Source organism: Sphaerodactylus townsendi, linkage group LG06, assembly GCF_021028975.2.
Source record: "Sphaerodactylus townsendi isolate TG3544 linkage group LG06, MPM_Stown_v2.3, whole genome shotgun sequence".
Taxonomy (NCBI): domain Eukaryota; kingdom Metazoa; phylum Chordata; class Lepidosauria; order Squamata; family Sphaerodactylidae; genus Sphaerodactylus; species Sphaerodactylus townsendi.
In genome coordinates, this window is record NC_059430.1 from 20318230 (window position 1) to 20339507 (window position 21278).

The 21278-nt window shown below is 42.3% G+C and overlaps 1 protein-coding gene across 3 annotated transcripts in view; it reads left to right on the forward strand.

Moving 5' to 3' along the window:
• Window positions 1–21278, forward strand: part of AEBP2 (AE binding protein 2) — a 47917-nt gene that overhangs the window by 17951 nt on the left and 8688 nt on the right. For all 3 annotated transcript variants that reach the window (XM_048499616.1, XM_048499617.1, XM_048499619.1), the window contains exons 2-5: window positions 2697–2904; window positions 8859–8966; window positions 10128–10314; window positions 17265–17389. In XM_048499616.1, the coding sequence (XP_048355573.1) occupies window positions 2697–2904; window positions 8859–8966; window positions 10128–10314; window positions 17265–17389 (628 nt within the window). The remainder of the gene's footprint in view (window positions 1–2696; window positions 2905–8858; window positions 8967–10127; window positions 10315–17264; window positions 17390–21278) is intronic.

The window sequence follows — 21278 nt, forward strand, 5'->3', positions numbered from 1 at the left end:
TGTGCTATGTGACTGGTTAGAGTAGACCATCAGGCCTTCCTGGAAGAGGAGCGGGCTGGTTTCAGAAAGAGCAGATCAGTTATAGATCACTGCCTAATTTTGCATCCCATAATCAATAAATATATGAATTCTGCTAAAAGCTCAATCTTTGCCACTTTTGTCGATTTTAAATCTGCTTTCAATTCTAGAGACCTTTTTTGGTTAAAATTGTATAGCCCTACAATCAATAAACATCTGTTACTATTAATCTTTAAACTTAATGAGAACACAAGCCTTCAGATTAGATTCAGCCGAGAAGGACATCTCTCCAGCCCAGTCCCAAATCAGAAAGGAGAGAGACAGTGTAATATTTACACTGATTCACTAATAAAATGGTTACTGAATTATGCTCCCAAACTGGAAAGTAAAAGGCTACCAGTACTCCCCAACGTCTTTGGCTTCATATTACAAAGAGGAACATCATACTATCAATTGTTCAAGAACAAAAATTGTATGTTTTGATAACAGGGCAGAGAACTTAAGTTGGCGTATTGTTGAGCATCGTCTCGAACAAGTTAAATGTTTCAGGTATTTAGCACATCGCAATGGAAAATCCTCTGCTCATGTTAGATCTGTAGCTGATTCTGCCCACAAGGATACAGTGGCTGTCTTGAGATTTTTTCACTCAAAAGGGGGAGACTTCATTCCAGCTGCCATTAAGTTATGTTAGGCCAAATCTCTATCACAACTCATTTTTGGAGAACAACTAGGCCCTAACGACAACTTCATTTTGCTAGAGAGAATTCAAGCAGGTCTCCTTAGAGTTCTTTTTAATGCCCCCAGCTCTAGTGGCGAAGCAAATTAAATGTCACACTAGAGGTGGTCTCACTTGTCGCGAAGAGAATGGAAAGTGAAAGCAGGGCTCGAGGAAATACAAGAAATCTTGCCATGATGGACAATCGCTTCCATCGTGCACCAGACACCTTGTGCATAAGCAGCCAGAAAAGGAACAAACATTACTGTTACATGAGCCAAGCCTCTCAAGAATGAGGTGCATTTAATGTGATATGAATTCGTCAAGGAATTTGAGGGGTGTGTGTGTTTAATGCAGATGGACTGTTTTGGACATAGAAAAGGAAAATGGAAATTGATTTGTGGAGAGCTATTGAAATGGTGCAAGAAGTTTAGTTCTGTGATTGAGCAAAAAATTTTGTGAGAAAGGAGGACTATAAGTAAATTAAAAATACTGCTTTAGGAATCATGATAGAAGAAACGGAGCTTCGCAACATCCTGTTGTGAGCGGGATGGTCAGCGGGGTGTAGTGGTTAAGAGCAGGTGAACTCTAATACGGAAAACCGGATTTGATTCCCCACTCCTCCACATGAGTGATGGACTCTTACCTCATGAACTGGATTTGTTTTCCCCCTCCTCCACATGAAGTCTGCTGGGCGTCCTTGGGTTAGTCACAGTTCTCTCAGAAATCTCTGAGCCCCACCTATCTCACACAGCATCTGTTGTGGGGAGAGAAAGGGAAGGGTTTGTAAGCCGCTTTGAGACTTTTTACAGGAGAGAAAGGCAACACTTTTTTTAATCCCTAAAGCATGTTGAAAACTTCTTGAAAATAAAAATAAATGGTGCACGTGTATGCAACCGAAGCAATCATGGTGTTCTAACAAACCTCCGCTTACTCCAGCTAGGATTAATATTTAATGATTCAGGTAGGCCCATCAAAAATTCAGTGGCATCCTGGAGAACCAGGTTTGTTTCCCTGCTCTTCTACATAATGCCTGCTGGGTGACCTTGGGCTAGTCACAGTTCTCTCAGAACTCTCTCAGCCCCACCTACTATAGTGGGGAGAGGAAGGGAAAGGAGTTTGCAAGCTGCCTTGAGCCTCTTTTACAACTGAGAAAAACGGGGTATAAATCCATCTCTTCTCCTTTTCCTCCTCTTCAGCTTGAACTTGACCCAGGCTATTGTGCTCAGGCAACCTGAATCATCTTCAATTGACTGATGACAATGGGCTAGGACCGTGGTGGCGAACCTTTGGCACTCCAGATGTTATGGACTACAATTCCCATCAGCCCCTGCCAGCATGGCCAATTGGGGCTGCTGGGAATTGTAGTCCATAACAGCTGCAGTGCAAAAGGTTCGCCACCACTAGGCTAGGATGTTGTCAGACTTCCCCTCCCTTAATATATGGCCAATCTAAATGAAGATGTCTGTGGTGGTCAAACTGAGTGAAATGAAAAACCACCCACTTGCTGAATAACTGGGGTGCCAGAGTATAGTTTGCTCCTGGTTTGTTGCCAAGGGAATGGATCATGATTAGACATTTCAGTTGTTCCGTATGTCAAGCAAAAAAAATGCTGCCAGTTCCAAACTAGGAAGCTTTAAATTTTCCAGACATGTATTGGGGAAGGGGGTGTATATGCAAACTTGGGGGCTTATTAGTCAAAGGTTTCTTCGTGATGTTTCAGTGCAACCAAAGTCCTTTTCAGCCTGTATTGAGATTCATTGGTTAGTTAATTTAAAAATAAAATATTTGAACAACTAGTTCTGCTCCATGTTGGGTCGAGGACCAAATTTACAGTCACCAATATTTGCTTTGTGAGAAATGCTTGTGGTAATATTTGTTAACAGTGTTGCCGTTTAAGCAGAAATGAACATAACTGAAAATACTGAACAGTTGATTAATTTATTCTTTCCTCCCTCTGCAGCATAAGCAGTACCATAATGGATGCAGACAGTACCATTTCCAGCGGTCGTTCTACTCCGGTTATGATGAATGGACAAGGAGTTACTGCTTCATCCACAAAAAGTATTTCTTATAACTGCTGTTGGGACCAGTGCCATACTTGCTTCAACTGCAGCCCAGATCTGGCGGATCACATTCGCGCGATACACGTAGACGGCCAGCAAGGAGGGGTGGGTTGTGTTTTATTGTTTAATAGTGGCTTCATTGTTTATATAGTTGTGTGTGTGTGTGTGTGTAACTATTGCAGTTCCTTTAATTCCAAATGCTGCCTCTTTTGTTGCTGTTTTTATTGATTTTAATTTTTTAGACCTTTCCTCCAAGGAGGTTTGGAAACCATTTCCCCCTTCTACTTTATTCTCACAACAGCCTCTGATTTAGATCTAAATCGACAGATAGTGAGTCAGAAAGACTGCCCAGTGGTGGAGTTCTGCTTTGAATCCTTACACACAAAGTGCTTCATCACAGTGGCTCCAATGTCACTGCAGTGTGTGCATTTGTAGAATAATTGATATATATTTATTTAAACATCCTGAAATCTATTTCACATATAAACATTTTAAGAGCTGAGTAATTCAGCCATGACCTGGATGACTCAGCCTAGCCTGACCTTGTTAGATCTCGGAAACTAAGGAGGGTCAACCCTAGTTAGTATTTAGATGGGAGATCACTAAGGAGCACTGTGGTTGCTACACAGAGACAGAAAAAGAGTTTGGATTTATGCCCAACCTTTCTGTCCTGTAAGGAGTCTCAAAGTGGCTTACAATCGCCTTTCCTTCCCCATCCCATAACAGACGCCTTGTGAGGTAGGTGCAGCTGAGATAGTTCTAAGAGAAGTGAGACTGCCCCAGATCATCCAGCAGGCTTCATGTGTAGGAGTGGGGAATCAAACCCGTTCTTCAGATTAGAGTCCACTGTTCCACACCGGCAGGCAATGACGAACCACCTCTGAATGTCTCTTGCCTTGAAAACCCCACACGTTCACCCTAAGTCGGCTGCAACTTGACAGCATTTTCCACCACCCCCTGTTCATTCAAATCTTCTCGGAGCAAACTTGGTCATCCTTCCCTTATCAGGTGTGCAGTGTGGCAAGACCACTCACAAAGTTAAGCAGGGATTTCAGCATCATTTGACCTTCTAGATATACAGGGGAAAAAACCCAGTAATTCACATTTAAAAAACAACTGCTGCCCCAGGAACAATGACATGCTTGTGGACCTACAGCAGCCATGGAATGCTGAAAAAAATTAGTCAAAGGTTATTAGGGACAAAAGAAGAAAACCTGCAAAAAAAGGGGGGGGGGGACTGGCCTGCTGGCAGCCCAAGCAATTAAAAAAATCTTGGAATGAGAGATTGGATCCTGGAGATGCCGGCGGGATCTCAAGTTTCATTTCTAACACGTATACTTAGCGTGGTCTGTTTAACACCTTTTGTAAAATGAGTATAGATGAGAAAGATGTATATGCTGTCCAGTTTGAAACATCCCTTAACTTGGGTTGGACAGGCCACGTTGTCGTGTCCCCAAACATATATTCTGTTCTGGTTCTGATGCTATAATTTCTAAACATTACATAGTTGCTGCTGTTTCTTGGAAGAAATTCTAGGCCGTTCAGGAAAACAGCATTTTGCCCTCATGTGTATGGTGCCCCAGAGTTCTTCCTGTATCAGTCTGATGGTGCAGGACCAACTTACAGGAGTGTTGTGGTTTTAGAATTTTATAAAAGGGTAAAAAAAATCTTTGGTACACTATATAATTTTACTGTCAACTGTGCTGGGAGTTAATCCAGGCCTTAACTGAACCACAGACATTTGCTTTGAAGACTTTAGTTTGTGAAGTGCAGTCAAAAGATACCTCATGTCAGAGTAACCTGTTATGAAGTGACAGGTTGAGAAGCTAATTTCTACGTCCTTTAGCTGAAGGTTCTTTAAACATTTATGTGCACTGAATGTGAAGTCTTTTTCATAATTGAACAGTAATGTTTTTGCTGTCATTTCCACTTTTTTGTATAAAAAGTGAACTATATTTGTACAAAAGCAAATCTTAAAATATGAATATTGTTTATCAATTACCCTTTCCTAGAATGTGCATTTTAGCTAGAATTTGCAGACTTCAGAACCTGAATTCAATCTTGAGAAAGATGGTTAGTGATGTTGCATATGTCCTGGGATGAGAAGAGAGAGAGAATAGGAGCGTGGGTTATTTATTTTGTTTATTTAGTCTATTCATAGTCGGCCTTTCTTGCTGAGACTCCGGGTGTTCCCATCCTATTACTTAGATTAATTTTATTCAGCAAAATTGTAATGAAAATTGAAGTGAAATGACTGGCGCATATCAAAATGCAGTGTTCTAAATTACAAGAAATAGCACACTCTTATCTGTCTAAATCCGATTATGAAATTTATAAGTAGGCTGCAAATCCATGTTTAAACTTGATTATGGCATACCAGAGTGCTGTTTTGGAACTAGACAATGAAGATAGATCATCTGGAATGTTATACATTCCATTCTGCTATCAAGTTTTCTATCTTCCGTGTTCATTTCAATAAAAATTCTTTCAGAAGAGTCATATTCATATCATAGCCAAATAGTACAAAGAAGTTTACTTAGGAGTTGATGTGCAGTGCTTCTGGTGGCCTGGGTAAACATTCCAGAATCGCTAATGTAGATCTTAATTTATTCTAAAAAGATTCCAATTCTAGTAGGCATAAAAATCCTATCTTTCTCCCCTGTATTTTTGAAATATCAGAAACCAAATTGTATCTTTTATCTAAAGATGTCAATTGGATTCTGAAATTTTAAAAAACAGGCAGGACCAGCGTGTCAACTATTTTTGCCCCACCATGCTTAGCACCCACATAGAACACAAAAAACAATACCACAAAATCAATTTCCTGCACCAGGCCATTCAGTGGATTTTTATATTTTTGAAATCTTGTGTGGTGTTTGAACCACTATACAGCATTTAAGTAGAGTGTCAAATTCTAATCCTGACAGTTTTCAGATAAGTATAACTTTCAGCTTGTGTTGCTTGGCTGTAGGAAAGAGGACGTAGCAAATGCAGGGGAGGTAGTAAATTCCGGGCTACAGTTATTCCAAACAATGACATGACAGTTTACTGCCTCGTGTGTGTTGTGTTTATGGATGTTCACCATCTGCTGGTGAGTTTCTGAATAGCTCATGCTTTCATTTCAGGCTTGCTGACTTTTAGTCATTCGCTCCATGCAAATAATTCTTTTTTAAAAAATTACTGTTCACTGAGATCAGCAAATTTCTTCTGGGCTTAATGTATTGGGCTTTCAGCTGACAGGTTTCTCATCCAGAAGTCACCCTTTTTATGTTGCAGGCCCAGTTATTTAAGTTTCTGTAGGAGTGACTACATTCAACAGTACACAAGACCTGAAATTTCTGGTTCAGTTTTGAGTCAACTTCTAAAGTAGCTTTTCCCCCCTCTTTGCATCAACTGTTCAGGCCTTTGTTCTGTGTCTTGCAAGTCTAAGACAGCCTCTTAATCTAACATCCTAACGTGTGGAAATGGGAGAATAAATGAAAACAGATGGATTCTAAATAGAACTGAGGCATCAGGTATTCAACCCCAGAACCAGAATACTTTAAATATAAAAACTTCTTTTTGAGAAAAAGGCTGAAAGGAATCAGCTTGCAGCAGTGCCAGTGGGTCAACACACTCACAAAAGTAATGTTGGGTCTTGTGACTTCTGCCCTCCCCAAACGAAGCTGCTATAAAAGGGGGAACAGCTGTTGCTCCTAAGGACTGTTCGCTATCTCTTGCAGCTTTTTGTGCTTTGATCCATTTTCTGAATTGCCTTTAAGGGTATAAGAGATCCAGTCCTGTCATCTCTTGCAGCTGAGTATACACAAAGCATCGTAAGCAATTTCACATGCAGGGCAGCTGGTGTTAAATGTGCACAGACTTCTATCTTCAACATCTGTCAGTCCAAGGGATGCCACAGTGAAGACCCCAATGGAACTGGGCTTACTAAAGTTGTCTAAATAGGTCACTTATGCTAGTGTCTGTTTGCAGAAATGTTTGCCCAAGAGTTTCATAGGTTAGCCATCTTAACAATCCATAACAGAAGCCACAATTCTCTTTTATTGGGGGCAAATCAAAATAATATAAAGCTGCAGTTTTTCAAGATCTCTAGAACTCCTTAGCTACATGTTAAGGAGAGGATGTCTCACATCTTGATCTTAAATCTTTTTGTGTGCATCCTAGGTAAAATACCTAACTGACTGAAATAAATTCAGTGGCGCTGATAAACTGGAATCTTCTGAGTAGGAGCAGGGAAATTGACAAGCTCCATTTTTAAATATGAAGACCAGAATCTGAGGTTGTCGTTGGGTCACATAATGAAAAGGCAGCAATGTCAGGAAAAGTTGAAAGAAGTAAGAAGAGAGGAAGACCTAACTTGAGACATGTTGACTCAAAAGGAAGCTGCACCCTTCAGTTTACAAGACCTGAACAAGCCAATTAATGATAGGATGTTTTGGAGGTCGCATAAGTTGGAAGTGCCCTGAGGAAGTTGGTTTTTATACCCAATTTTTCTCTACCTTTATGGAGTCTCACAGTGACTTACTATCGTCTCCCACCCCACAAAAGGCACCTTATGAGGCAGATGGGGCTGAGAGAGTTTTGAGAGGACTGTGACTAGCGCAAGGTCACCCAGCAGACTTCATGTGGAGGAACGGAAAAACAAACCTAGTTCATCGGATTAAAGCCTGCCGCTTTTAACCACTACACCACACTGGCACATAAAACACTCAATTAAACAAGAGTCTCTATCTCTGAATGGAACACACAGGGAGTTCAAGAGCAGAAATTATTGTCATTGGGTTGGATCATGCATAGATTTTTGCAGGCATAAAGAGGGGAGGTGATTTCCAGAGATTCCTGACTCTTATGCTAGCCCTGATTCCTCCCATTGTGTTCCTGGGGGACAGTTGATCTCTGTAACAGCTTAGAGGGGAAACCGGGAGTCTCTCATTGGGAGCCTGGCAAAAAATCACCCCTCCCTTTCCTCCCACAGAAATCTATGCGTTATCCAAGCCAGATGCTAATACCTACTTGCCACCTCCTCTTAAAACATTCCCTGGCTGTTCTTAATTGTTAAAAAGATGGGAAGTCAGTCTGTCTGCAGGGGGAAACCATTCTCTTATCCATATTTATCTACCTTCCTCTAGAGTCTCTTAATGAGCAACTATATTTTTCAAAAAAAAAGTATTTGTCATCGTACTCTGTTCCTTATATTGTGATTATGCCCTAACAAATTTCAAGTCCGCTAGCATTCTTAACTAGAGAGTCTGCCATGTGATGCCCATCTCTATTCACTTATTAATTTGGGGTTTTGATCTTTAACTTGGTCCTTGACATAAAGACCTTGAATTTAATCATAGAACCGTAGAGTTGGAAGAGACCCCCAAGGGCCATCAAGTCCAACCCCCTGCAATGCAGGAACACACAATCAAAGCACTCCTGACAGATGGCCATTCAGCCTCTCTTTAAAATCCTCCAAAGAAGGAGATTCCACCACACACCGAGGTGGTGCGTTCCACTGTCAAATAGCCCTGACGGTCAGGAAATTTTTCCTGATGTTTAGGTAGAATCTCTTTTCCTTCACCTTGGACCCATTACTCCTGGACCTAGTCTCTGGAGCAGCAGAAAACAAGCTTGCTCCCTCACCAACGTCACATCCCTTCAAATACCTAAACATGACTATCATGTCACCTCTTAACCTTCTAAACATTCCCAACTGCCTAAGTCTCTGTAGTGTTTCAATTTAGTCTGGGTTTTGTTTTTTTTAAAGTTGCATTGAACACAGGGTCTTGAAACAGAACTGCTGCCATTGGTGGAAGAAGAACCGAGTCGGCCCTTAGAGATGTGAGCTGATGTGTTCATGCACATTCTTTTACCAACAGAAATCCGGTCAACTTTCTGATGCCAAATTACATTTGTCGAAAACCTTTTAAAAATACCCGACGAATTTACATTGCACTTGGGAATCGTGTCAGCTGAACGACCATTTTACTAGTGTTTGTAAAGGAAAAAGGCAAAGTAGGTAGACATTGCCACTTCTTTAATTCCCCCCCCCCTTTTTTCTTTTTGGTAACTAGGTATTTGTCTGCTTATGGAAAGGCTGCAAAGTTTACAACACACCGTCAACAAGTCAGAGCTGGCTGCAGAGACACATGCTGACCCACAGTGGCGACAAACCCTTCAAGGTAAGGTGGCTTTTCCCTTTTAAAAGTTAGTAGAACCTATAAGCGCTTCCTTGCTTTTGCGACCAGCTTATTCTGCCTGTGCTGTGGAAATATGGTGAGTCACAACCAACGTTCCCTACAAGCTGTATGTGTGCACTGCCACAGTATTGGTTCTGCACGGAGAAGGTACCTTTCGGCAGAAGAAGCTCTCCCTTCTGGTGGCTCAGTGTTTTCTGACTTCCACGCAGTGCAACTAGTTGCCCTGGTCGGGTAAGCAGGGCTCCATTTTACCATTTGGTATAAATAAATACTGGAATAGAAGATTCTCCTGGAAAGGGTGGTTAATATTCCCGTTACCTCTTTAGAGCCAAATTAAAAACAGGAGAACTTTAGTACTGACTAACAAAGTATAACCTTCTGTCCAAAGGTTGGAATTAGTTACGGCAGTCTTCAGAGAATAGCAAGGATTCAGTTTTTAATTAATTGGGTAGGTAATAGACTTCCTGTCCTGAACAGTTGGATGGTATTTGAGGACAAAGTGCCCTTGAAATATTAAATAGGGGGGAAGATTGTGATTGGGGGGCGGGGGTTAAGGCCCCTCTTGCATGTTACCTGGGGTGATGTGATTGCAGTCTTCACTGATTTCTGACACACTTCTCTGGATAAAGTTTATGTTTTCTGACTTGCGTGATTTTAGAATGGGCATGTATAGCTATTGCGGGGCACGAGCACATTATTTGCCATAACTAATGCTCTAGGTAATATGTAAAACCTAAGCAGGATAGCCACTAAAATAATTGACACTTCACTACTACAGTTGTCCAGAATTTTTCCTGCTTTCTTTAAGCATGAGAATAGGTATTTTCCCTCTTGAAGTTCTTGTAGGAACAAGCGAGTGTTGCTGGGGATGTGAAAGAAATTATTTTCAGCCGACAGTTTAGGTGGTTTAGGTCAGAATGAGATGTGTGTTCATATAGTATTGAGCATAGATTCAGTGCTGTAACCTTTGAAGCCAGTTTTGATTCATTGGTCAATTCTTGTTCCAGAGTGTTACAGCAGGAGCGGGGGGGGGGGGGGTGCACTGATAGTCTCTTGCATAAAATAAACATTTGTCAAAATCAGTCAGTCTTCATAGTTGGACGACCACAGTGGTGACTGCTTGTGCGTTTACCATTTTGTTAGTGCGTCGTCGGAGGGTGCAACGCTAGTTTTGCATCTCAGAGCGGGCTGGCTCGCCACGTGCCGACACACTTCAGCCAGCAGAACTCTTCGAAAGTCTCCAATCAGCCAAAAGCAAAAGAAGAATCTCCTTCGAAAGCTGGGATGAACAAAAGAAGGAAGCTAAAGAACAAACGGAGGCGCTCATTACGTAAGCCTGGCCGTTCTGTACTTGTTTGTTTGTCTGTCCCTGTTGCTTTTTTACTAGCTCCTGAATCCATGATGGCTTCCCTTGCTCCAGAGCATCAAATTATTTGGAAGATGTGATTGAGAAGCTCCCATCAGAAGACTGGTGTGGTAGGTAGGAATCTAAGGAGAACTCAGGAGAACTCAGTTGGACTCCTAAACCTGCAACCTTCCCAATTGCAAGATAATGTCGTGTCATGGCGAACTGTGATGTAGTTTCTTTCGCCAATACAATTTCGTGATGTTTTGGCATCGTTGTACGTGCCTGATGTTGAAAAATTCAAAAATCTGGCTGGAAACCAAGGATGCAAGAGGCTATCCTGAGGTTTCTTCCTCAACATAATTTTACAGTACTTGGAAGCTGTTTGCAAAGGTCTCTGTGCCACTAGGTAGTACAGAGATTTTGGAAAGAGGAGATTCGGAAGCCCTATTGTGCTTACAAAGCAGTCTAAACAGTTTTCTTGAGTTCTTTTTAAAAATTACAACATATTTTCATTCCGATTGTGCCAGTTTACGATGGTTTTGTCTGACTCTTAAGACTTATTTGAAAATGGGCTCAGATTATCTGGATTAACTTGCTGAAGGATTAACTTTTAAGTTCACTTGTTGTAAACTGCAGTGTTTTGCTTAGATGTGAGTTTATGGGCAAGCAGTTCCTTAATGCTGTCAATGTAATGTATTGCTGAAGGAATCGACCGACTGTTGTGGTTTTCCGGACTTTTGTGGCCGTGGTCTGGTAGTTTTTGCTCCAAACATTTTGCCTGCATCTATGGGGGTCAGATGTGTGTGCCACAGAGAGAAGCACTTGTCACAGTGACGTGCCTCTGAAGATGCCATCCATTGATGCTGGCGGAATGTTAGGAGCAACAACTACCAGTCCTTAGCCACACTGTCTGGAAAACCCACGACAGCCAGCTGTCAATTTTAACTTTGAAATGCTTGTAAGCTCGCTCAAGAAGTTCTTTCTCTTTGTGAACTGAATGTGTAACCTTGATGGGGTGACTCACAGAGGAGGAAGCCATGTGGTTATTTTCTTAGTTTGCATGGAACTGCCCCCACAGACGAGGATGCCTGCAAGATTTTCCCATTCTTAGGAAGGTGGGCAGCCTTGTTCAAGAGCTGGACGCCTGGCCCTAGCCGGCCACCACCCTTACAGAGGCTTCCCTGCGGCGTGGGGAGGCTGAAAAACTGAAAAGCCCTCCTTGCCTCCGAGAAACATCTGTGGGGCTCAATGGACGTACACCAGCCAAAAGGGCGGCATAAGGCCCAGTCCATTGGCATAACTAAAGTCAGCTCCTCCCCAGCCACCACCCTGCCCACTACAGCAGCAGGGGCACTGGGACACTGGTGTCATGTCCCATTTGTGTGTGGGGGGGGGGCAGTGGCTGCATGCCGGTGGAATTGCTCCTTCGCCATGGTAAGTGCCCTGGGGAGGGCAAATTCGCTAGTGCGGCCAGGCGCAGCTCCCACCAACAGATTCTTCCTCCCCCCTAGATGGGGTTCATAGGCAGTTTCTTTAATGTGTTTGGCTGTGAGACTAAAGTAGGTGAGACTGAAAATTTGGGGAAGGAAGGAACAGGGCAGGGATTTCTAGGAATGGGTTTGTGGGCCAGCCTATTGAGGATCCAGTAGCTTTCTGTGACACTGGTCTCATCAGCCCAACTTGTCTATCAGAACTGAGAGGAGTACCTGAGGCCTTCCTGAAAAATTGTGGGAGATCAGCTCTTTCCTATCCAAGGCAGATTGCTCCCCTCCCCCTCCCCGCTTCAGAGCAGTTTTTACAAAGTGACATGGCTGCCCTTCAGATTATTATATCAATTCAGAAGCAGACTTCTTAGTATTACAGTTGGTAGCTCCATACTGAATCTGCCATTAATTTAATAGTAATGTGAAGGTCTTTAGGAGGTTGGGACAGCGTTCCACGTCTACATAGCGCCAGTCACGTGTTTTTGGAGAGCTCTGTGCCACAAATGAGAGCAGGCCACGTGATCACTCTCAAATTCCAAATATTAAGAGCAGCATTTAACTGCTGTCATCTCAGCCAGTGTGGTGTACAGGTTAAGGTGTCGGACTAAGATCAGGGAACCCCAGGTTTGAATCCTGTAGAAACTTGCTCTCAGCCTTGACCCTCAGCCTTGAGAAACACTCTCAGCCTTGACCCTGGCAAGTATTTGGAGGGGAAGCCTCCGAGGAATAGGAGCATGACATGGAGACAGGCAGTGGCAAACCACCTCTGAATATTTCATGCCTTGAAAACCGTGTGGCGGCACCCTAAGGTTAAAACCAGCATGCACAAATCAGGAGACGTGCTGGGCGTGGGAACTCAAGATCCCATGGATCACTTTTGGACTTTCAGCCATGCTTAAATAATGGACGTGAACTAGCTTATACTGTAAATTACATTGGACAGTGTGTTTGTATTACAATCCAGTGCAGAAGATCTGCAGGGCTCCCCCTCCTCCCCAATTGCCTCTTAACTTTACTCAAAATCACACTATTAATTGTCTAATTGTGAAAACTGGAAAAATGAATAAAGTACCTCCAGGCAATATTTTAATGTGTGAACAAATATCTTAAAGTAGTGCGTGCACGAACGTACACCAAACAGTGTAATACAAAAGTCACATCCAAGCCACATTAAATATACACATTTGTTACAGTTATCTTATGAACATACAAGGTTTTAATAAGATTGCAGTGCTCTTAATAAGATTGTATAGGTTATCTCAGCAGTGTGCCAAATCATAAATTTGCATGTCGTTTCTTGTTCAGTTGTTAAAAAGAAAGTTAACTTCCTTCCTTGTTCATTCATCTGTTGTATGTAACAATAAATGCAGAAACTCTTCCAAACTTGGAAAAAAGCTGTTGTCAATTAAATTAATGCAGAAAATTTAAAAGGATCTTGAAGGAAGCTGTTATCCCATGGAAAGATGCAGATAAATGTGGAAGGTCTCAAAGAAGCATCAATTTAATGCATAACAGCATTTTTTCAAGTTTTGCAAGAGTTTCTGCATTTATTGTTACATACAACAGATGAATGAGCAAGGAAGGAGAGAAGTTTACCTTTCTCTTAACAACTAAACAAGGAAGGACATTTAAGGTGTATTTGTGATTTGGCACAGTGCTGAGATAACCTGTATCATCTCATTAAGAGCATTGCCATCTTATTAGAACCTTGAATTTGTATGTTTAGAAGATAATTGCACCAAATGTATATATTTAATGCAGTTTGTATACGGTTTTTGTATGACATTGTTTGGCGTATGTTTGTGCACGTCTCATTCAAGATATTTTTTTCACGCTTTAAAATATTGCCTGGAGGTACTTTATTCATTTTTCCTGAGTTTGCAATTTGTATTGTACCTGTCCTCTGTTTTTAGTTGTGAGGACTAACTAAAACAGACAAAAGTTATCTTTCTGATATGTGGTTAGTTGTCTTTTAGATATGCAATGTGAGGTCAGCAGTTGGTGTGGCCTTTTCTGTCCATCCTACCCGCCCCCTTCTGTATTATTCACCATGAAATTGTTGTAATAGAATAGGGTGGTCTCATTAATGATTATTTATTGTCAGGAATGTGGCCTGCAAATGATTCAGAATGAATTTTTTACCCATTTATTTAGTATTGAAGTCGATGTGGTGCATGTCAGGATCCTGCTAAAACAATGCTTGTTTAATTGCTGTCCTGCTTTTCCAATGTAGAACAACACAGATGCAAATGATGCCAAAAAAAAGGGGGGGGGGAATAAAGTACAGTTAAAATGGTACAGTTGAATCCTGAGCATGGTTCCCATCACACAAATGGGACTCCTACTCACATGTGGTGTGGTGGTTAAGAGCAGGTGGATTCTCATCTGGAGAACCGGGTTTGAGTGGCAGAGGCTTATCTGGGGAACCAGATGTGTTTCCGCATTCCTACATTCCTGCTGGGCTAGTCACAGTTCTCCGGAACTCTCTCAGCCTCACCTGCCTCACAAGGTGTCTGTTGTGGGGAGAGGAAGGGAAAGGAGCTTGTAAGCCATTTTGAGTCTCCTTTCAGGAGAGAAAGTTGGGATATAAATCCAAACTCTTCTTCTTCTTCTGATTGCCACTGATACCCTTCTCCCACTGCAGACCCCCACATTGCCCCTACTATATCTTAGGGTCCTTCACTGCCCCCCCCCCCCATGAGCACAGCAGAAAGGGGGAGCTACAAAAATTCTTAGCACCAATGAGCCGAGCAATCCATGGTGGTTCGCCCGTGCGTGTTCATCATCGTTGACTTCAGTTTCAAATGATGAATGGCAAGTGTGGACCAGCCATCACTGATTAAGGCTACAGGCAGAACTGTCACATGATCAGGTGCCTTACTTTTTTTTTTAAGCCTTGTCAGTAGAATGCTGTCAGGCCCACCCTATGCAAAATACTATTTTCAAAATCTGGACAGCTGGATTCACGCTGTCAGCTCCAGGGTTCTTTGGTTCTGACCTCTGCATTATGTGCCTTCCAAAAAGTGGCAACAATGAAAGGGAACATTCCAACCAGTAGTTCTTCCAGTGCTAGGTCGCCATGCAGGGTACCACAGTACTTAGTTTACTACATAGCTCACAATCTAAGTTAGGGTCCAGAAAACTTTGCAACTTGTTCTGTACCACGAAGGATGTGTTTGGACTGCCAGCTTATCAGCTATCAAGGTAAACTTTATAACATCGGAAACCCTGGACTCTGTAATACTTTGCTGTGCTCAAATACGGCGTTTATAATAATTATTCATATTTCAACACTAAATATTGAAATATGCTGGATCTGTCCAGAGTATCCATAGGAATTTCATTATCTAATATGTTTTCACTGAGCAACACTTTGTCTTTCACTCATTCCACAAGAAAAAGGTATCTCATAGAGTCCCCTCCCCCCTTTGAAGAATTCCTGCCAAAATATCCCATTTTTTTTTCTAGTGGAAAAATTGAAGTGGGAAAAAAAAGTCAACTTTGCCATTTGACAACATTGTAGGTTTGTGCATATAGTAAAGGGACTCAGTCATTCTCAACAGAATTACTTTGGTTATATGTCTGTTTTGTACTATAGCCTCACCAAAGCCCTGTAGTTGTGTATTTTTCTTTCTTAATCCCCTTAGCTGTTCATGTGCAGAGTCTGTTCTCCTTAAGCGATGCAGTGTGCAAAAAGCTAACTTTTATGCCCACTTCTGATTAATTTCATGAAATCTAAACAGCTGCATATTTATGCCATATACCTTCTAGCTGTACTCAGCGTGTGCAGCACAGTTAGGGAATAAGTTTCCTGCCTTTGAGTTTGTGGAAGTCAGTTTGGAGATGTGACGCTATTTACGCTGAGTCTTAAGTAGCAAGATAGTGAATGAGGAGACGACCCTCGTTACTGTGGCTTACGTCTCTGCAAGAAAAACCATCCAAAGCGGGGATGTCAAACATGTGGCTCGGGGGGGCCCTTGAGAGGACCTACCAGGCCTGCAAGCCAGCTGAAGCAACCCCCTCCCACTCCTGGTCAGGCCTGGTGAACCTGCTGTGGGCTCGCCAGTCCAGGCACACACACCCCGCCCTTGCTCTGCCCATCCCACATCCGATGTGGCCTGGCGAGCTACCCCCTCCTCCCAGTCTGGGCTGATGATGCTGCTGCAGGCTCATCAGCCGAGGTAGCCAGCCCACCCCCCCACCCCCGGTCACAATGTTGATTTGGGCTGGCAAACCTTCTGAGGGCTTGCCAGCTGAGGCACCACCATCCCGGTGGCCCAACCTGACCAAGTCACATCCAGCCTTTGTAACAAATGCGTTCGACGTCCCCGATCTAAAGGCTAGGATGACAGTTTTGAATGTTTTCACTGCTGTAGCTAGGACATTTCATTAGTGACACCTTCTCATTCCTTACTGTGTAATAAACTGCCGCTAATTCAGCTGTATGTGAAACTTTTTAGATCACGCTGTGAATGAAAGAACTGTTTAAGGGTACTTTAATATACGTCTTCCTTTTTCTCGTTTTTCTTGCTGTAGATCTCTTCCTAGCCACTTCTGTGCACAGTGATATTCTCACATTCCGCTTCACATTGTCAATTACCAGGCTGGCAAATTGTGGAACTGAACCCAAGTTGTTAGTTGTGTTGAATTCAGAATACGGGCTAGGTTAAAGAAATACTTCAAAGCCCTAACAATTTGCACTAGTCCTGCACAGGACCCAAAACTATTTCAGATGTTTAAGGCTCCATGCATTTTTTGGAACTCAGGCAAAAAACAAAACAAAAACCCAACAACAACAGCAATCCTGTTGTTCGTGCAGCCTTCATTTGTTTACTTCTAGAGAGACAAGACTGGTTTAATGTTGCTGTGATAAACCGTGAGATAAGTTAATTCATCTGAAAAGCCATGGTATAATCTGGGGCTGTGGATGTAGTTGTTTATTGGTAATGGAACTTTAAACATTCATTTCAATTGAAACTTTCTGGGGTTTATCAGTAAACACAGTATGTCTCAATATAATATATGGCAGAATTCAACTGCATTTCAGCTTGAAGTATTATTGGAAGGTTCTTGTTTTGCAGTCACCTGCTAATTTCCGTTCAAGCAGGGTTACGGTTTCAGTTTTTTAGTAGTTTACACCCGCCAAAATAATCCTCTTAAAAGGACACCGTGTTATTTGCATGGTACTGAACAGGTTGAACTTTGACAAACCAGAGTTGGCAATAGGAGTCACTAACACAGGCTTAAACCCTATTTTGCCACCCTGAAAAGTAGGGAAGGGAAACATCTAACTAGCTGCTGTAGCAATTAGCCTGTCTGGTCCAAAATTGGTTTTTCAACATGTGTAGTAGGAATTGTTGCTTTCTACTTAAATAAGGTTAGTATATCTTAACTACTAGGATGCCAAACTCTTTCATTGGTGCTGAAGATAACTTTCCCCCCCTCTAGCGAGACCACACGACTTCTTCGACGCTCAAACCCTGGATGCGATACGACATCGAGCCATCTGCTTCAACCTCTCCGCTCACATAGAAAGCTTAGGAAAAGGCCACAGCGTCGTATTTCACAGTACTGTAAGTACTACGCTGATTTAAGACGCTTGTCATTTGTTATGTCATCAATGTTTAAGCAACTTTTCTGCTTAGGTTTGCTTGCCTTTATTGTGCTCCAAATTCTCCTCTCACAAGAAATATCCCAGACAGCTTGTGCCCTTCCGCATCCGAGAAAACTAAGCTGCGTCATCTGACAGATCCTGAAATCTGAAAAGACTGCTGGAGGGACAGACTTAATAATAAGCACCTTTCTAGACTTTTTAAAAAATGATGATGATGTTGTGTCACAAACCGAGTTAATCAGAGGGCGCACCGCATTATCATTGTTGTCTTATGTCTAAAACTTTGCCAGTACCTTTTATGCAATTCCTGCTCTGCCTTTTTTCCTAACTCCTTTCTCCTCTTGCTGAAATCTGCCGTCCTTCCGCTTTTCACTAGCTCCACCCTTCCTGACATCTGTTACAATCAACCCTGCTTCCAATCAAATATCCTACACTGTGGAGGCTGCTTGCATAGTTTTTGCTATCTCCCTCCCCTTCTCTCCCCCCACCCCAACAGGACTAGCATTTGCCTACAGTCCAGAATGAGAAGGCACATTGGCCATGCTGACAGAGGCTGATGGGAATTGTAGTTCCTGAACATCTGGAGAGCCGCAGGTTCCCTACCCCTGTGCTATAGCAAAGCACTCTCATTTATCTTGACCGGAAATGGCAGTGGCAGATACAGCCATAAATCAAAGCTCTCTGGGGAGCGACTGCAAGAGCACACCTTGCTTTGAAATGCCAGCTGTAGTCTAAGTGGCTCTGAGTAGCCACTACTTTACATAGCTTGGCTAAAGGGTTTGTACCCCTGCTCACTGCTTCTGCAACCTCCATCCCCCCACCCCACAGCCAGAGGAATTAATCCCCCTTACCTTAATTACCCCTTACCCCAGCTATCTCTTAGAATAGTACACAGCAGGCCACATGTGCCTTGTGTAGGGCTGCCACAAGTCTTGCAAGAGTTCTGATGCCATTTCTGGGAAGAGTTATTGCTCAGTAGTAGAGCCTCTTCTTGGCATGAAGAAAGTCCCCAATTCAATCCAGTTGGAAGAATCAGGTGTTTGGTGTGAAAGGCCTCTACCTGAGACCCTGGAGAGCTGCTCCCCATCAGAGTAGACATTACTGAACTTAATGGACCAATGGTCTGATTCAGTGTAAGGCAGCTTCTTGTGTTACCCAGGCAACTAAAAAACAGAATCAGTGGCTGAGGTTTTATAAGAAGAAGGGAATTGCTTGAGAGTTTGGGTACCTGCATGAACACCTTGCTGGACTGTCTTTAAAAACACCTGGAGGGCCGTGAAAGGAGGAGTCACTTCTAGCTCCTGGCCATGTAGACAGTCCATGAGCAGTTGGCTGATGACAGGCAGGATGGAGGTATCTGCCACTGGAGGTAATCGCCTCAGGCCACCTTGTTACAGAGCTGACCCTGGTAAAAAATATGAACTTCTAAGGCAATCCTTTAAATACGGCTTAGATATTTGATCTCCCGTTTCTCCTCTCATTTACTGATTTCTTCTTCCATTTCCCAATTTCCTCTAATCACAGTTCATCTGCAAACCAGTTTGCACATCTACCACAAAACGTGGCTTGAAGTAATGATTTGAGGGTTAGCTATCACCATGATTTGCTCACAGATATCCCAGAAAAACTGTGGGTAGAGGAAACCTATCAACTAAGAAAACTGAATGAACAGAAGTCAGAATATATTCCCGTTTGTCTAAATCAGAGCTTTGAAGATCTTAACATGATGTTTCGATCATGCTTAAGAAGTGAGGAAATCTTAGAGTTGCAAAGAGACGATGTCACACCTACTTTTGCTCATCCTTAAATTTGTAATGGAAAAAGTTTGTGGTCTTGACACCCTGAATCTAATATGACATAATTTCAACCATGAACTGACAAAAAGCTGTAAGTTATTTCAGTGGTGTAGGGTCAAAGCATTCAATCTCTAAGCTTCCACCTTGTGAAAACACTTTATTCTGTGGAGGCAGATGAATCACACCAGATCTGTCCTGGAAACCCCAGTAATGTGTGCAATTGGGTTAACATATTTTGTTAAATTTCTCTAGATTTGCACAGCCTTTCCTTTAAATACACACTTGGGGGGAACAGGTTATTTGGGTGGCCTTCTAAAAATGCAAGACTTTTAATAATTCATGGATGAATTAGGAAGTTAATTCATAACTGTTCAACTCTCAGCCGCAACCTTCCCTGTGTGGTTTTAGGGAATGCCGTTTCCTCTGCCCCATCCGGAATCAGAAATCTAAATGCAGCTTGCACGTAGGGACAAAGAGAGCTACTATAATAAGCAGTACAAGTAGAAGAGGACACCAAAAAAGGAAGAACACGAGACCTGTTCCACAAGATCAAAGAAATCAAAGGGAAATTTAAAGCATGGTTAGGCATGCTAAAATCTCAAGACACGCTGATTAATTGAACAGGAGAAAATATGGGAATAGTACATAGAAGGGATGACAGATTCCTTCCAAGAAAAATCTTGAAGAACATATAGTTTTATAAAGTGAAGTGAAAGCTGTGCTGAGAGCAGTTGAGAGAAACAAATCACCAGGAGGAGATATGACATTAGAGCTATTCCAGTCCACAGAAACTGAGTCCATCAAAATCTTGACAAGAATATGCCAACTAATGTAGACAACAAAGTAATGGCCCACAGACTGGAAACGCACAATCTACATTCCAATTCCAAAAAAAGATGTCAAAGACTGCAGCAACTATTGGACCTTCTCAAGCAAGTAAAATGATACTCAAAAATCTTACAATGACAGTTACCATATACAGAGCAAAAAATGCTTGACGTTGAAGCTGGATTCAGAAAAGGGAGAGGTAGTAGAAATCATATAGCACATTGGTCACTGGAGCATACAAGAGCATTTCAGCAGAAAATTAGCTTGTTTTCCGTAATACAAGAAAGCTTTTGACTGTATGGATCAGAATAGTTTCCAGTTGGCTGTCGGACAAAGGTGTTTTTCAATCTAAACGCAGAACATGAGTCCCCTTCTTTGGAGGTTTTTGAAGAGAGGTTGGATGGCCATCTGGCAGGAGTGCTTTGATTGTGTGTTCCTGCATTGCAGGGATTTGGACTTTGATGGCCCTTGAGGTCTCTTCCAACTCTATGATTCTATAATAACATATCATGAAGAAAGTGGGATTAGATTTAGGTGACAGTAGAGTGAAAATTAATGAAAGGAACACTAACAGTTACTGGCAGAAAATAGCGAAGGCTTGAAACGACTACTCAGGAAGGTTAAAGCAGAAAGTGCCAAAGTAGGACTACAGCTGAACGTCAAGAAAACAAAAGACATGGCTCCTTGAAAATTACACAACTTGAAGACTGAAATTTTTAAAACCAGAAATCATGAGGACATTGAGACTGGGAAGGACAACCATGAAGGAACTAGAAAAGATTCTTAAATGTAAGGATGTGTCGCTGGTGATTAAGGTAATTCATGCCATAATATTCACTATTACTCGATACAGATGTGAAAGTTGAACAATGAAGAATTCCTTTGAAATGTGGTGCTAGAGAGGAGTTTTATGGATGCAACCAACTGCCGGAAAGATAAATCAGTGGGTTCTTGATCAAATCAAGACTGGACTTTCCTTAGAAGCTAAAATGTCTTCACTGAGGCTGTTGTACTTTGGTCTCATAATGAGAAGACGAAGAGTTCCTGGAAAAGGCAACTAGGAAAAGTTGGAGGCAGCAGGAAAAGAGGAAGACACAACATGAGATGGATTGACTCTATAAAGCCGTGGTGGCGAACCAATTGGCCATGCTGGCAGGGGCTGATGGGAATTGTAGTCCATAACATCTGGAGTGCCAAAGGTTTGCCACCACTGCAAGCCCCCCT